General features: G+C 37.6%; 1 protein-coding gene across 6 annotated transcripts in view; it reads left to right on the forward strand.

The window, feature by feature from the left end:
- The window catches only part of SH3YL1 (SH3 and SYLF domain containing 1), an 82,222-nt gene that overhangs the window by 42,835 nt on the left and 26,107 nt on the right, over positions 1–13,280 (forward strand). For all 6 annotated transcript variants that reach the window (XR_010471143.1, XM_065056007.1, XM_065056004.1 and 3 more), the window contains 5 exons: positions 5,882–5,992; positions 6,983–7,096; positions 7,585–7,649; positions 10,598–10,710; positions 13,101–13,229. Coding sequence is in view for 5 of the 6 variants with exons in the window: in XM_065056007.1 (XP_064912079.1) it covers positions 5,882–5,992; positions 6,983–7,096; positions 7,585–7,649; positions 10,598–10,710; positions 13,101–13,229 (532 nt within the window). In the remaining variant the exon portion in view is untranslated. The remainder of the gene's footprint in view (positions 1–5,881; positions 5,993–6,982; positions 7,097–7,584; positions 7,650–10,597; positions 10,711–13,100; positions 13,230–13,280) is intronic.

Genomic DNA, 13,280 nt, shown 5'->3' on the forward strand with positions numbered 1-13,280 from the left:
CCTTTTCAACTTTCTGCCACTATTTCCTTGAACTCCAGAGATCTTTTTCTTGACATTTCATTGATCTGGCTGCTTTGCTGTCTACCACTGGCTTCATGTGTTGGACATAGTAAATGGAGGGAGACTGATGGAGACATGTTCAACCTAGTCTGCTGCTTGTCATCTGCTGCTCTACATTGCTTCACTTTTTCTTGGGTTATGCAAAATGCTTACAACGCACGTCTTGCACACTGTTCTAGCAATTCCAGGTACCAGATGAATCCCAAGGCTGAGCTGGCTACCACAGTACCACAATGTTACACATTTGTGAAACCAAAATTACACTAATGTCTTTAAATATAATGCTGAATTGAAAACTTGTTTAGAGTGTTTTCCAACACTGCACTGTCTTGCTTTTCAGGTTTCTCTTTCCCATTAGATGTTCTTCTTTCACCTTTCTTGACTATGCTAGTTCTTATGCTTATGAATGTTCGTAATCATAATTTAAATGTTCTGTGTTCATACAATTTTTTTAGCATTTAGGTTGCTGCTGTAACATGGATATTTGCAAGTCAGCTATGCTTTATTTTTGTGCTGTTTCTGAACTTTTTATTGAAGTGCAAATGAAGACTGAATTACTGTCTGAGGCTTGTAGAAGGTATTTGCCATTGTTTTTTCTTCTTTTTGTGACCAAAAAAAAACCCAAACCCACCTTCCACCAAATACTGCAAAGGTCGTACATAATGGGCAACGTATGTATGAAATCTGCATGTGAGACTTTGTCTCCACTTTACCGGTGATCTTCTTTGAAACTGGACTTTTGATGTTCAGGTTCTCATAATGCCAGCATCCTTTATTTCATCTGTTCGTATTCAGCAGAATATTGATTATATCAGAATTAGTTATACCTTTTAAGTAAAAAGGCTTTATTTATTCTTTATTATACTTTGCTCAGATGATTTCACCAAATGTTCAGCCAACACACTATTACTGTTAGTCAGAATGTAAATTAGAGGCTGACGCACTTGCCTCATCAGCTTACAAATTAAGCAGTTAATCAATTTTGGTGTGATATTCCCCCATGGGTTTTGTGTTGCTGACTCACATATGCTCAATATCTTCTCCTTTCAACAACAAGCAGCAGTGCAGATGAAGCTTGCTCCCAGCTGAGGATTCGCTGGTCATGGCATTCCAAATCCATCAGTCAGTGTATCCTCCTGACAGATATTATTGTCTTATTGCTCCTGGTTACCTCTTTCCTGAACATTACTTGAATACAAAATGGGCAATTTTGTATGCATACTTAAAAGCTGGTAGTGAAGACAGTGCTACAGGATTATTCCTTATGTTACTGAAGGGGTAAACTGAATGTGGAACTTCTGCTTATTTATAAATATTACATACAGTATTTTAATTGAAAATCATATACTTCTATAACATCTGTTCAATTGACCTGCAATATTAAATTGGTTATTAAGAAAATAATTTTACAGTTCAAATCTGAAGGTAAGCTTGAGGGGATCGAGGACAATTTGATCAGTGAACAGAAGTTTAAACAATTTTTGATGTCACGGGTATCCTACTTAGGGTTTTGTCTGTTTATACACTGGTTAAAGCAAGTAGAAACAAGATTTTATTCCTAACATTCACTCTAATTTTTAGTCACTTTATACCTGTTGTATTTTGGGACAGATACCACTGTTTCCTAGTGCAAGCCTCCATGTACTCTTTTTTTTCCTTAGATGTTAATAAATAATTTTGAATTGTTTTGACATATTTGTGCAATTTTCCACCTACTAGTTGTTCTTATTTTGTTTTTTACTGGAAAAGCATAATGATCTTTGCATTTTGACAAAGTTTTGTGAAACTGGTTAATCTAAAACTTAATAGTAAGAGTGAGGCCTCACCCATGCTGTATAGCTACCATTAAACTTCGCCTTCTTCGTGTTTGATTGTTGTCTGTGTCGTCATTTGATCTTCAGACCGGTCAACAAAATCTTGAGTGTGTCATTGCCCAAGAGGGAGAACCAAACCTCCCCCTTTCCTCTGTGATAACAAATATTATATTTCTTTTGCTATGGCTCCAACAATCTTAGCAAAATGGGAGTCCAGCCAGGATTTATCAAGCACCATATTGTACATAATTAGGTCAGGGTGTGGGCTTTTTGTTTTGGGGTTTTGTTTGGTTGTTTGTGTGGGTTTTGTTTGGTTGTGTTTTGTTTTTTGTTTTTTTTTGGGAGGGGGGGTGTTTTGGTTTCAAAAAGTCATCAGTTCCTCAAGACCCCTGTAGGCATCTGCCAGTTCCTTAGTATCTACATAACATGTAAGTAAATAAAGGACCTCAAAATGAGCCACATCACCTATTTCATAGCCTGCTTCTGAAAGAACACGAATCTGGCTCCATGCAAAATATCTGGCAGAATGTTGTCAAATCCTCCTGCTGTTTCTTAGTCCAGAAAAATAAGCCAGCATTGCTTCAGTCTGTCTCCAGAAGGGAAAAAGCAAGGGACAGTGGAATTATGAATTCCTGTAGATATCTAGTGGATGCAGAAGCAATATTTATGTAGGAAATAAATAATACAGGGAGAAAGTGAAGTTTCTGCTGTTATTTTGAGGATGGGAAGTTAGGTTATTCTTGTGCTTCCTCTTGCGGTGTACAGCTAGATGAGGAATCTCTCTCTGTCTCCCCTGTCCCCTGGTAATAAAGGAACCCCCCACCATGTGGCACAAAAAATAGCCTTTTAGAAGGAGTGGAGTGGAGTGGAAATACATAATTTTCAGTTTTCTCGGGTGATGGTATTTCTATATGCAAAGCTTGCATGTGGGAATACAATGTTTAGAGTCATAGTGCAGGTAAAACAGAATAGTTGTTTGAAAGAGTCCTTTAAAAGTCATCTAGTCCAACGCCCCTGCAATGAGCATGGACACCTTCAGCTAGACCAGGTTTCTCAGAGCCCCATCCAACCTGACCTTGAATGTTTTCCAGGGATGGGGTATCTACCACCTCTCTGGGCAACCTGTTCATAAAAAATCATCCTCATAGCAAAAATATTTCTTCCTAATTTGTTCCTAAATAGCAACACCAGGATAAAAGTAAACCAGATAGGAAAATCATGGAGTCATCCTAGTTATTATGTAAAACTTTCAAAGTAAACAGTGAAAAGGGTCTCTTTGGCATTCTCACTCCTGCACCAGGGTACAATGAAAACTTGATTTTGAAACCGATTATGTATTTAGAGTTGAAGGGAGACTGAGATAGTAACAATATTACTTTTACTGAGTCATGGAGTTCAGCTTTGAATCGTCCCCGATTTAATAGTAACTTCTATGTGCACGAAAACGCGCACACACTGTTTTCAGGTGACCATCAAATCTTTCTGAAGCAATTCTGAATCTGAAAATATGTATGAAAACTTTTTTTTTTTAACTAATTTCTTTTTGCTTTCAGACGTTAATTCATTTCATGTCTGACAACATCTCATGTTTTCTCAGTTGACTTAGCTAAGGGATTCCTCTTCTAATCTGTTTGAAATATGAGCTTTTTTTTTTTCCCCTGTTTAGTAGTAAGAATGAATTGTAGATGTTCCTCCAATTTCTGAGATGGGCAAAAGAGAAGGAAAGGGGAGTAAGGAATGCATGCAAAGTTAAGGAAGAGGAGAGAGAGAGGAGCACAGATTTTTCTCTGTCATCTAGAAGTTGTATACTGCTTGCCTTTCCTCTGTAATGGTTTTTTATCTCTGTAATATATTTTATCTCCACAATGTTTTTTTCTCCAGCATGCACAGGTCTTATTTTCATTGTCTTGATTACTTTGCTGGGAGTCCTGCATGGTCAGGCATGTAATTGTCCATTTCACCACAGCTAAAATGAAGTTATTCTTCAACTTTACTCTTATTGAACCATAAGAAGAATTAAGTACTATGCAATGTGTATCTTGGGTAGGCCAGGTAGGTGACCCTCCCCAAAGTCAAGACGTCTAGACTTACAAAATATCTTAAGTGAAAACCTACATACAGAAGTGTTCACCTGATTATGCAAATGGACATGCACTATGTTTTGCAATATTAATTATAATGTTATTAATTATAATGTTATACTTGCTTCATTTTCACCAAAGCCAAATGTTGCTCCAAGCTTTCACAGGGGAAGCTGGTTCAGAGACTCAGCTGGCAAAATCTCTCTTGTTCTGGGAATCTTCCTTCTCGCTTGGACAACATACTAGAGGAATATAATTCACTTTGAAAAGTAGAGGTGTAACTCCTGTTCTAGTCAGTGGAGCCTGGACAGAAACTTGGCTGACTTGCTGCTATGTGTTTCACTTAGTCTGAGCAGAATTACTCTCCAAGGTTCATTGATTTGATCTCAAAATGTGTTTAGTCCTCACCTTCATGACTTTGGATGGGAATGTTGCCCAAAGTGAGGAGGTGAATGAATGTTCAGGGAACACCTACTAAAAAACTGGTCACTCTTGACTGAAAGTTGTTTCTCTATATGCCATCTTTTCTATGCTTCTGTGAATTAAAGAACAGTGGCATTTTATTGAAATACTGTCACTTGTTCTTTTCAGAGACAAGACATTAGGTTAGATGCATCTTTGATCTGACAATATATTAATGTACTACTGGGACAACTTGTCACTGATAAACTTGGAAATGGTGGGTGTTGATATGTCCAGACAAGAAAACAAGAATAATTAAAGTGCTACTTTTGAAGAGTTTTAGTAGATGTAAGAATCAAGACTAACTCATGTCTTTTTATCTGCACTAAGTCTCTTTTTGCAAATCTACAGGTGAAAGGTCACTATCCATACATATATACTTTTGCAGAAGATTAATATCTTATAATACTTGATTCTGTTCAGTAGTTGATTAATGACAGCAGATCTCTTCTGCAGAATTTATGATCTCATGGATCTGGGGGGTAAATTTCAAGATTGTTTTTGTGTTTGCTACCGTAGTCTACAGGTTTATAAAGCAAACATGATCTATCCCTAATCCCTGCTTTTTCCCCAGTTGAAATCTACGGAGATGCTTATGTTGGATTATATTGGAGAGAAAATATTGATAAACCCTTGAACAAGAAGTAGATTTTTAAAGGAAACTTCTTGATCTGAAACAGAGTTTTCTTCACTTTCAGACCATACAGCAAGTTTAGCTCCGTAAAAGAAATCTCTTAAGAGATGTTAACCTTTTAGTGTTCATGGGCCAACAGCTGCCAGTTGGAAGGACAGCAGAGTTGATGGTGGTGCAGAGAAGAGCAATTAGGGTGATCAGAGTGATGGAGCAACTACCTTGAGGGGAGACTAAGGTGGCTGGGACTCATGAAGAAGTGGAGAAGGCTGGGAGGCTGTGGCTATTTATATAAGCATAAAGGTAGAGGATAAGTCGAATGTAGTAGTTGTTCACCAGAATTCATGAGACTTGAACTGGCAGGCATTCACTGCAACTAGTAGATTAATTTAAAATACATCAAGCATTTAAGTAACAGGTAATGAACTGCTGCTGCAGGAGTTTTGGAGGCAAAGGATATTGGCAGGTTTGAACAGGTATTACACAAATTCATGTGCAACAAGCCCGTAAATAAACAGTGACAGGAACAACTGAGTAGGTATCTCCAACATCCTTGCTGTTACCATTGTGGATTCTAGGAAGTACAAGTGGAACAGATTGTGGGAAAGAACCGGGTTTGTGTGCTCTTCCTAGGTGGCATCTTCTGTTACAACCATCAGAGACAAAATGTCGATCTGATGCAGAAGATCATTTCTTATATTCGCTGTTTCGTGGTTTGTTTGCTTTACTCTTTATTTGTAAAAAATCACTTTTCTCATACAAATTACACTTTTTATATGAGCCATCCTGAACCGACCATAGATATAACTTTTTATTTCTTTTGTGTTTTACAGTGAATAACCCTATACCTTCCAACCTGAAGTCAGAAGCTAAAAAGGCTGCTAAAATATTACGAGAATTTACAGAAATAACCTCCAGAAATGGACCCGATAAAATCATACCTCGTGAGTAATGAAAATGTGTTGATTCAGCTAAAACCTCCAGTACTTCCCTGTGCTGCAATCACATACCCTTTACTAATTCCCTCTGTTTTCACTGTCCATAACTTAGAGAAGAATGAAGATCTGGGATGCCATAACTTTTGTGAAAACATTTTGGAAGTAAAGACATTCGATTTGCTGTATTCTAGGCAAACGTTTTGCATGTTTACAACTACACAGTATCCACACAGGAAGGCTTCCCTCTGGCGTGGATGGGCTGTCTCATGTTCGCCCTGCAAATGTTCTTAAGGGAGAATGTGGAAGAGTAGCTCTACTTCTTTAATATCTGTGTTTATTAGAATTAGCTAGATGAAAATAAGTTAAAGGAAATAAATCAAGGTATGTTTCTCCTTGGATACTGATTAAGCACTCTTCTTTGCTGCTTTCCTCTTTATTTTTGCAATTGTTATTCTGTGTTTCTCTTAGTGTCTTCCTTCAACCAGTGCTGCTGGTTGTGGCTTTGAATTGTAAATATTATGTTTCAGAAGGTCTGTAATAAGACTTGCAGGATGATGACACTTTATTTGCCAAAAACGCTCTCTAATGATATAAGCTGATTAGGCTGTTCTGTGTCTCTGTGATTTAAATTCAGACTCCTCCAAAAATCTGTAGAGATGTAAACGGCAAGTATTTACTGCCTCTTTATCTTGCTAAGGGTACTCTCACACAGTGTTCATGGCAATAAGCAGACTAACTGTGGCTGAGGTAACCAGGATGGGTGAAGCAGGTGTGACAGTGTAGAGATCGGCACAGGCTGGTCTGACCTAAGACTGGCTTTGTGGTTGAGGATGGAGTGGCGGCATCTTTATCAGTTCAGCTTTTTTGCCATTTTCTTTAAGCTTTTGCTTTGATTATTTGACTCTTATGTGTTAAAAATGTGAAATGTAGTTTTATTTTCCCCATCTCTTAAAGTTTCTCTTACAAGACCTTGAATAAATTCCTTTGCTATTTCAGCGCATGTAATAGCTAAAGCCAAAGGCCTTGCAGTGCTGTCTGTTATTAAAGCTGGATTTTTGGTGACTGCTCGAGGCGGAAGTGGAATTGTATTAGCTCGTCTTCCTAACGGAAGTAAGTGGATGTTTTCCTTTTGTATTTCCTGGGAGAATTTGAAGGAAAAAGGTTTTTTTCTTCATTAATTCTTTTCATAGTATAAAACATGAGATATGTAAGGAGCCAATCCAGCAGGTGAAGATATTTGGTTTGAAAGCTGTCTTCAAAATGTTGTGCCTGTATTGTACCTGATTTGAATAATGCTTTCAGTATCTTTGTAGAAAAGGATGAAATATGAAAGCATATAGTTTAAAACTCGCCAGAAGAATGAATTATAACCAATTATGGAGAACTGTATGATAAATAGTTTTAACAAATATTTGTATATATGAAAGTTTGTATTACGTTCTTTCCTATGGGATAAACCAATATGGTTTGATTGCATTGTACTGGTTTTGAACATAGCTTTAAATAGAGAATTTGTTGGTGTTTTTTAACTCTAATGTTAAATATTTCTTGTAACATGTGGTAAAACTTCTGTAAATTTGTCTTGTTTTGCATGACAGCCTGGTCTGCTCCTTCTGCAATAGGAATTGCTGGCCTTGGTGGTGGATTTGAAATTGGAATTGAGGTATAACTTTGCATTCAAAGTACTTGTTGGTAATTTTTTTGCAAGGAATTAAAATGCATTGATGAAGGCCTGAATGTTAGTGAAACAGTAGAATCAATTTTTCTGTATAAAAAAAGCTATTGTAAAATTCAGTTATACAAGACAAACAAAATAGGGGGTTTGATCCTATCAGTCTCATTGCTTGGAGAGATGTAAATGAAAAGAAGTGACATAACACCTATTTCCACAATTTCTCACTTCTAGCAGACTGATTTTTTTCCCTTATGGAAAGCTTCCAGTCAGTGTTCACATATAAGCCAATTTGAGTTAATGAATAGTATCCTATACTTAGTAGTGTATCAAGTGTTTTCTTGAAGAGCACAAGGACTCCATCTGGCAAGAAACAGTGGAAGGAGTTGCAGGTGGAGGGAAATGAAGCCCAGCTAAGGCTACTGTACTTCAGGCATGTTCCACTTTGGTTTGGGAGCACCAAAACTGATGGTACCTCCTCTGAAGGAATCAGAAATACAGAAAATGAGCCAGTTTCCAGCCAGCAGAAATGGTGAAGTAAGGGGCTCACACCATGTTCAGAGAAATGCTGTTGATCTGAACCCTGACAGCTCTCCCCCTCTGCTTCCCATCTCTTCTTCCTCACAGCTCCTTCACCCTTGTTTCTTTGTGTCTTCCCTTTTCTTTCCCACCCTAGCCTCCAGTGCTGTCCTTCTGTTTTGTTTCTCTTTAGCTTCTGTTCTGCTGATTCCCAAAGAATCCCAACAAGATCTCTGGCTGTGGGCATTCTGCTCTTCAGAAGAATTGATGCACAGCTGATCTGGGTGGTACGCAGCAGCCACCAGTGTGTCCCCTACAAGTAGCCAGCTACCCCTGTCCTGACAGCCAGTCAGCCAGCACTCACATCATGAGCAACTGATCGATCTTTTATCGCATCCTCATTGTTCACTGTGTGATCTTGGGTATTATTACTGTGCCCTTTTTAAAGGGTATTGTGAAATACAAAATTATTATTCTTTTTCGAGGTTTTTCTTTTGCTTTCGTTAACGTAGGAATGTATTAGAAAATGTTAATTTTGGGTCCCAGAGTTTGTGTTTGGGTTTTGGTTGTTTTTTTTTTTTCTTTTATGACAGTGAAACAGACTCTTCACATGTTTTCATTAATTGATGAAACTTTTCCTTTAATCATTTCCATATGATATTTTAGATAATGTAGCCATTTACTATTGATACTTACCAAAATAATTTCAATACAGAAGCTGTTTCTGAGAGGGTGTTTGTTCTGAGCAATATAGTGTGCTTCATTTGAAATCCTAGTCAGCCTTCAAAATAGTGTCCTTACTGGAATTATTGTAACACATCTTATTTCATTTTTCTAGAGAAGAGATGCTATTCAGAAGTACCTAAGTGGTTTGGGAGCCCAGAGTCCAATTTCAGCATTCTTTTAGTCGCATATAAACTTAAGCCATGTAGAAATTTGTTGAATTTTATTCCTGTAGGAGAGATTTTAGTTGGCATCATTTTAGTGGTACTTATGGGTACTTTTAAGCAACAAGAAGGAAGTCACAGACTTCAGAAGTCATACTAAACAACTTGGTACCTCAATTAAAGACTAATTTTCCAAGTCATCTAAATGCTTTCCTTGAAGGTTTTCTCACTATGGATTCGTTTAACTGTAGCTGTGGGGTGATCCTCTTAACACGTAAAAGGAGGTAGCAGCATCCTGAATGACATTCTCTCTCCATCTCTGGATGATTCAGAAACTACTCATGTCAGCCATCATTTGTTTGGGATGGGATGGACATTACAGGGGCGCTAATAACAAGGGCCTCTCTTAAGCTCTGTGAAATACTTCTGGGCCAGCCTTGTTTTGCAAATAATCTGGTATTTCCTCTTGTATTCCCTGCTGCCACTGTTTGGAATTTGGGGTAAGTTGAAAGTTTTTTCTGAACCTGTCTTTCAGTCAAGTCCATCAGATGAAAGATCAGGGACGGTAGTCAAGATATCTGTTGAAAAGATAATCCATCACAGTAAGCTGGAAAAGTGTTATCTACTCTGTCAAACAGGCTGGTACTGCTGTAGTAATTATTTTTTTAATACATGTAGTAAGTTTACTGAGCTTTCAAGTAAGATTTAGTAGGATCATGTTTGTGTTTGAAAGAGTTTTTCTTTCATTAAAATGCTTTCTAGTTTGGGAAAGGAGTTGTAGAAGACGTCTGTTGAAATTTTTTACATCAAATAGAGTTATAGTTTTACAGTACTGATGGTAATAGGCATCAAATAAATAGCAGTGTCAGTTCTTTGATAAGTACATTTTGTGTCACAATCCAGACAAACAAAGTATTTTAAAAATAGTGATTTTATTTTTTTTTTCCATTTTGTATTTGAATCTTTCAAAAATACTTTGTTAGCTCTTCAGTTAGTTGCTTCAATAATGGGAAAACCTGTACTTTTTTGCTGTTATTCTTTGGACAGTAATTTTTGTTTTGTCTTACTGTCATTATTTTTCTTGTAGAAGGATCTGAAAATGCCTTCATAATTGTTTGCAAAACCGTTGATAATAAAAAATTGGTTAACTATGAAATTTTGAATTAAAATAAGGTTTCTTTTACAGCTTTTGTTTATCACACACTGACCATATCAGTAATTGAAAAAAAATCAGTCAAATTTGATTTAAAAAGTAGGTGAAAGGATTTTTGCTTTCAAAATACCTTGCAGAAAAATAATCAAGCTTGTTATGAAAGCCATTTCAGAAGAATCTTTTACAAGAAAGGAAGCAATTCTCTGAGAGAATGAGAGATTCTCACTTGAATTAAAATCTTGATAAATCTGGAGCTAGTTTTCATTTGGGGAAGGGAAAATCTTTGATACCTGTTTTCCTGCAAAACAGAAGATGCTTCTCCCATGTTTTTTTTAACTTTCTTCTTAAAAAGCACAGTACTTTTATTTGCTATTTTATAGGTTTCAGACTTGGTGATAATATTGAATCATGAAAGAGCAGTAGAAGCTTTTGCCAAAGGAGGGAATCTTACACTTGGAGGAAATCTTACTGTGGCAATTGGACCTCTGGGGAGGTGAGTAAAATACTTTCCTAGCATGGGGTAGATTTAAATATAGGGTAGAATTAAATATGGATGATAGTTTCTAAAGCTATATATAAACATTGGCGTGGCTTTATTTGATATATTACAAAACAAGCTGGGCAGCCTGTAGGTTGACTGGCCCATATTGTTATTGTAGTGTTATGCTTTTTCAGTCACCTGTTGTTCTTTTTTTATTAATACCTATTTATTTCCCGATGAAGGCATTTCTTGGTAGAAGCAAAGTGTTCTGAGATATATTGTCTCTTTGCAGGAGATTGCTTGCCTAGTCTCAATGAAGAGCTCAGGTGCTACTGTGCCTGACCGAACTATTATTTTCATTAACCTTTAGGTCTGTGCTTTCTGTCACCACAGATCTGCCAGATAGTAAATAAAAAATACTCCAAATAATTACTTTTAAGCCTTAAGTGGTTAAATGAGCTCACTTTGAAGGATGAGATGGTATAATCGCAGAATAATTTAACTTGGAAGGGACCTTACAAGACCTCTACTCCAACCTCCTCCTCAAAGCAAGGTCTGTTATGCCTTCAGATCATGTTGCTCAGGCTATTATTCCAGTTGGGTCTTGAAAACCTCCAAAGATGGAGACTGTCTATGCTCTCTGGGCAACCTGCTGTACTGTTCTGCTGTCCTCATGGTAAAAAGTTTTGCCTTACACCCAGTCAAAACATTTCTTGTTTCAGTTTATGTCCATGGCTTTTTATCCTTCCACCACACACCACTATAAAGAGCTTGCCTTCATATTCTTGATTGTCTCTTCATAGATATTTGAAGGCTGCGGTTGGGTGCCCCCTAAGTCTTCTCTTCTCCAGGCTTACCAAGGCCAGTTACCTCAGACTCTGCTCATGGGGCACTTGGCTCCCGATTCCCTTTTTGTGATAAAGAAGGTTTTACTGATGATTTATCATCTTTTCTGACAAAATATAAGGCTAAGATGATACCTATTCCATGCATGAGAGAGATCTGTGGATTGGGGGAGGGCAGTGAATGTCATCTGCCTTGCAAAGGCATTCAGTGTGCTGTCCTTCAACACTTGTGTCTGAGCCAGGACATTGTGACCTAGGTGTCAAGGCAGGTAAGACTAGCAAATAGGTGAAAAACAAGATCATCAGGGTTGAAGAATAGTGGTCAAAGATTCATGTTGTACTTCAAAGACAGGTTTCTGTGGAATTCCTTAGGGGATTGTTCTGGGACCTCTCCTGCTAGATGTTTTTATCAGTGACCTGGAGGAGTAGATGCAAAAGGCAGTGAGTTGAGCCTGCGGTGCATCCTTACAGCAAAGGCAGCAAACAGTGCAGGGGACTGCATCAACAGAGCTGTAACCAGTAGACAAGGGAAGTGATTGTTCCCCTATACTTGGCACTTAATAGGCTATGCCTAGAATATTGTGTCCAGTTTTGGCCCTGCAGTACTTAGAAGATGTTTATAAGCTTAAACGCATGCAGTAAATGGCTACCAAGATGGCCAGGGACGTGGAGCATATAAACGATGAGGCTGTGAGAGCTCGGCTTATTTAACCTGGAGAAGTACTTGAGGTCTTCTGAGAGGCTGCGTTCCCAACAGTGGATCACCGAGAAGAGAGACTCCAATTCTTTACCGAGTGCGGGGCAAGACAGTGAGATATAGTAGTCATAAATTGTTTTGAAACAAGGAAGGTTGTGACTGGATATAATAAAAAGAGATTTTCAACATGACTATAATTGATCATTGGCACAGGTTGCTCAGAGTGTCTCTGGAATCTATATCCTTGGAAGTCTTACAAAACTGGCTAGACAAAGCCCAGAGCACCCTGATCTCAGTTTGATGTGTCCATTTTGAACAGTGTGTTGGACTGACTGACTGTCTGAGGTATCTCTAAGCCTAAAATATTATGTGATCCTGTGTAGCACAAAAATTATAATAATCCAACTCTGCCGAGGTTCAACAAGGCTTTAATTAAATATTTTGTGCTGTTTTGGGCAGCATAAAATCAAGGAGAATTTGGATATATAAAGTAGAGTTCCACATCACCACAAACATAATCTGATCATTTTAAAACATTATTAAAATATGGGTTACTCATTTTCAGACTTCTGAATGCAAGATGAAGTCTAATGTGAAGCATTCACGAGGCAACATTATTCTATGCTTCAGAGGAAAACTTAGCAGACAACTTAATTACTTTGTACTTGGTCCTGTCTGAAATAAGAAGTAGAAATGGATTTCAAGCCTGTCCCACTTATATATATATTTGATAGGGTCTATAAGAGCAGAGGGAAGTTAAATTCTTGCTGACTTTTGGTAGGATTAAAATAAAAAGATAATTGCTGTTCGTGTTGCAAAGCCATATTGAAGAATGTCAACCAAAACTTTTTTCCTTCTAGAAATTTAGAAGGGGATGTTGCGCTGAGAAGCTCTGCTGCTGTCTACACATACTGCAAATCTCGGGGACTGTTTGCAGGGGTATCTCTTGAAGGAACCTGTTTAATTGAAAGGAAAGAAACAAATCGCAAGTAAGTTATCTTCAAATCTAGAAGATTCAGAGAAAGTATAGTGACAAAACG

Source organism: Columba livia, chromosome 3 (assembly GCF_036013475.1).
Source record: "Columba livia isolate bColLiv1 breed racing homer chromosome 3, bColLiv1.pat.W.v2, whole genome shotgun sequence".
NCBI lineage: Eukaryota > Metazoa > Chordata > Aves > Columbiformes > Columbidae > Columba > Columba livia.